The sequence below is a fragment of the Epinephelus lanceolatus genome, chromosome 19 (genome assembly GCF_041903045.1).
Source record: "Epinephelus lanceolatus isolate andai-2023 chromosome 19, ASM4190304v1, whole genome shotgun sequence".
Classification (NCBI taxonomy): domain Eukaryota; kingdom Metazoa; phylum Chordata; class Actinopteri; order Perciformes; family Serranidae; genus Epinephelus; species Epinephelus lanceolatus.
In genome coordinates, this window is record NC_135752.1 from 19,529,118 (window position 1) to 19,533,245 (window position 4,128).

Genomic DNA, 4,128 nt, shown 5'->3' on the forward strand with positions numbered 1-4,128 from the left:
CCCTGCCCTCAGAACCAAACCTCAAGATCAACAAGGGCAAAGCTGTGTTCTCGTTGCCCCTGTTGTCCTTTAACAAGTCCCTCCACGAAAGGTTGAACCGATTGCAGGTGTCCTCTCCAACGGATCCATCCCGCCTTCTCATCTGATATTCAATCTTTGGATTTAAACCTTTCCTCCTCTCCACCATGACCGTTTCAGTCCGCTCCAACCTTGGCTTTGTCCGCTCTCTGAATGTCCTGCTTCTGATGTTGACTGGTTTGAGCTTGAGCAGTCCCATCAGGTCTCCTGAGAGCCATCACAGGGTATCAGTCGGTAGGGATGTGGGTGATAATCCGCTACTTGATGCACAGGACTTTCTGAGCCAGTTTCTGTCCACAATGAACCTCACAGAGCTGAGGCCCCAGGTCAGGCCCCTCGCTGCCCGTAAGGAGCCACCAGAGTACATGCTGGAGCTGTACAACCGATTTGCCAATGACCGCACTGCTGTGCCCTCAGCCAACGTTGTGCGCAGTTTCAAGAACGAAGGTAGAAACTTGTTTTTGTTCAACAAAACATAGAATTTTGGGAAATGTATATATTGCATAAAAATTAAAGCTTTGTTTTGCAGTTTTTAAAGGTTTCGTGCAAAGTGATTTATAGAAGTCAAAGTGCTATAAATCTGGAAGTGTTAGTAGTTTTTGGAGCTTTGGAAATGTATAAGTTATATGGTTTGAACAAACCAAAAACATCTGTCATGTGTATTTGATACAAGGGTACATTTTAATATTTAACATAGTTTAACTTGATTTTTGATCACAGAAACATACAAAATGCATTGAGACACATTATTGATGTTTTGATTTCAGATTCCTCCCCCTTCAGTGTAACGGCCAGGGGTGTCAGGATACATCCCCTGCTTTTCAACATCTCAATACGCCACAGTGAACACATAACAATAGCTGAGCTTCGCCTTTTCACCCTGTTCCAGAAGGCCCAGAGACCAAATGTTGGCATTGACTGCAAGGTGACCATATACAAAATACACGAGGGCGTTCTTTGGACAAAAGAGGTGGGGAAAGAAGGGAGAAGGAGGGATAAAGAGGAGGTGGTGGAGATGAAGGATTTGGAGGAACTGGTGACAAAGCATATCCATGCCAAAGATAACAGCTGGGTGTCGTTTGACCTGACTCATGTGGTTGCACTCTGGCGGAAGTCAGGCTGTGCAACTCACAGATTGGAGGTTCATATTGCAAATCTGGGGTCAGAAGAGGAAGAGGCCAGGCAGGAGGTCACAGAACAGGGCCAGAGGTTGGTTGAGGTTGATATCGACAGGAGCTTGGATGGGAAACACAATGCGGTGATGATTGTATTCTCAGACGATCAGAGCAGAGACCACAAACAGGATAAACAAGAGCTCAACCAGATGATCGAACATGAGAATGACCTTCCTGAAAACGTGGGCCGGCGCCAGCAAGCTTTCTGGGAGCACGTTAATCACAACGCCAACCAGGACGAGCTGGACAAACAGTCCCTGGTGCAGCTGCAGTCCAACGTTATCTATGACACGCCTCCCCGAATCCGTCGCAATGTTAAGAGCGAGCCCTGCAAGAGGACCCCACTCTTTGTGGATTTTAAAGACATTGGCTGGGATACGTGGATCATCCAGCCTGTGGGCTACGAGGCGTACGAGTGCAACGGCGTGTGCAACCCACCTATGACCTCTGAGGTCTCGCCTACCAAACATGCCATAGTGCAGACACTGCTGAGTGTTAAGAGCCCAGAGAGGGCATCGCGTGCCTGCTGTGTACCCACTAAGTTAGAGCCCATCTCACTCCTTTATCATGATAACGGCGTGATCACATTCAACCACAAGTATGAGGGAATGGTGGTGGCGGAGTGTGGCTGTAGATAGTCTTGAACACTAGAGATAGAGACTGTGCTATCTACTTATCTTCTCATGTGCTTGTTTCCACAGTATCTAAGATCTCATACAGTGGTGTGTAAACTAGATTTATAGCTGTAAATTAGGGATGGACACAAATCTGTGCTAAATGATGTACATTTGTAATTGTATAAAGGTGAAATAGTTATAATTATATTAGTGTAGAATATAAATTTGTCTGTCATGATTTATTATAATTATTTGAGTTGGAGTTTTGTATTTTGCTTTTGGGTAAGTTCCACACTTCATTGTAAATTACAGGCCATATTCTTGCACAGATGGCATCAGCGCCATGCGACACAGTGACGGATAAAAGAAAAAGAAAGAAGATTCTGACAGCAGATGTCTGAGTATTCTTGTAAAAATCTCTCTCCACTTTATTCAGATGAAGCGAGCTCCATGTCATTAGGGGCGAGTCAAAAGGTTAAACTCTGCAGCACTGATATCAGTTACCATAACAACCTTTTGAATAATTTGGAAATAGGTCTCCGTGTGTGAGATCTAAGCACAAATGATGTACTCTGAGTGCAAAGTTTCAAGGTACAGTGTCTGACAAAAGCGCTTGCGCTTTGGGTTATTTCAGTTCAGGTGCTGGAACAGAATACACTTAATAGACTGAATCTTCCACATACTATCTTATTGCAAAATCTAAATGTAGTATCATTGATTTTTCACCACAGGCCTTTCTCAGAACTTTCTTTTTATCATCTACATTTTGCTCTGGCAGAAATTATTCCTAATGCACAAGTCGAGGAGTTCCATCTTATTCAAGCTGATTTGAAATATTGGCATTTTAGGATATATTACGATGATTTGCACTACTGATAGGACGCTGTGTGTTTTTTTAAAATATGAAAAGTCTCTTATTTTCAATTGTAATTGAATCACAGTCTTGCCAAGATACTTTATAAGTAGATATACATGCTGCAGATTTGTAAATGGTATCATTTGTTTCTGCGCCCTGTGGCATGTTGGAGGCACTGAAACGTTTTAAAGAATGTGACATTTTTCTTCTTATTTGCTTGCCAAACTTGCAGAAAAATATATTTTCGCTGGCTTTTGACCAGGAGAGGATTTTCACGGTGTCTCGGAGCACTTCGGGGCTCTGAAAAATGAACAATTTCTCCTACCTAACGTTGCTGTCAACTGCTGTGAATTCTCTCTTCACGCCCCAGCCATTCATATCCTGCTTTTGGTTCTCACACCAATATTAATGTTATTATGGGTAGGAAAAATAAAACATCTGAAAACAAATATAGTCACTGAGCAACTTCTGATCTCTTGTGCACCCTCATTTATTGTCAGGTAATCACAGCATTCCCTACCTAACAACCTTAATCCCCATCCCTCTAGCGTCACATGCCTGGAGGGCCTCTCTCTGCCCGCTCCCATGCCATAGTGATAACGAGGTGTCAGAGCCTGGAGTCTTGTAGACCGTCACTCAGGATGAGACGCCGCTCCAAGTGGTAGCGTTTGTTAGAAGGTGGTGTCAGATTCCTGGTCTCCAACACCAACATACTCTATTGACAATCCTGCCATCAGGTTGCTCGGTGCCCTCTGAACCCTCCCACTTCCTTTTTCTGACACGGGCATGCTGCACGCTCTTATCAAGGCCACAGCAACAGTACTACAGATGGAAAAAATACATGTCACATCATCACCTAGCTTCTGCTGTTAACAGTCGGAAGCAGATAACAATAATGGAATAACACTGTGGAACTTTCTAACTCAATAGGATCCTCACTCAGCACGCGGATTTACATAGGCCAAGTGTGCAGGGCAGAGATATTGACTCACAGTAAACAAATTGATTCCCCAGTGTGAAACTTATTGAGAATAAAGTTTCAAAATGTAGAAAATATTCCTAAAAACAGCAATATTCCTGACTTCTTTGTTGGCTCGTTGCCATTGTAGCTTGGGCACTGTACATGGTTGGTGTGAGGAGGGGGCTGAATCTTTAATTTCAGTTAATAAAAGGCCCCTTCCTGCGTTGTTAATATTTACCTCTGACTCTAATTTTGTCTTTCCATTGTCATTTTCTGTTTGTTTTGTCAGCTTGAACACTCTGATATTTACTGTGTGTTGTCGTGGGTTCATCACATTCTGTTGTGCTGGCTTTATTCTATGGAAAACAGAAGCAAACAACTGCACCGACTGTTTGAACGTTAACAGAGCTTCAATAAAAATACAAAAAGGAAGAGTTTCAT

The 4,128-nt window shown here is 43.2% G+C and overlaps 1 protein-coding gene across 1 annotated transcript; it reads left to right on the forward strand.

The window, feature by feature from the left end:
- bmp10l (bone morphogenetic protein 10, like) lies at positions 1 to 4,128 on the forward strand. The gene is made up of 2 exons (XM_033647598.2): positions 1 to 525; positions 846 to 4,128. Exons 1-2 carry the CDS (start codon positions 186 to 188, stop codon positions 1,889 to 1,891), a joined length of 1,386 nt encoding a protein of 461 aa, XP_033503489.2. The 5' UTR covers positions 1 to 185; the 3' UTR covers positions 1,892 to 4,128.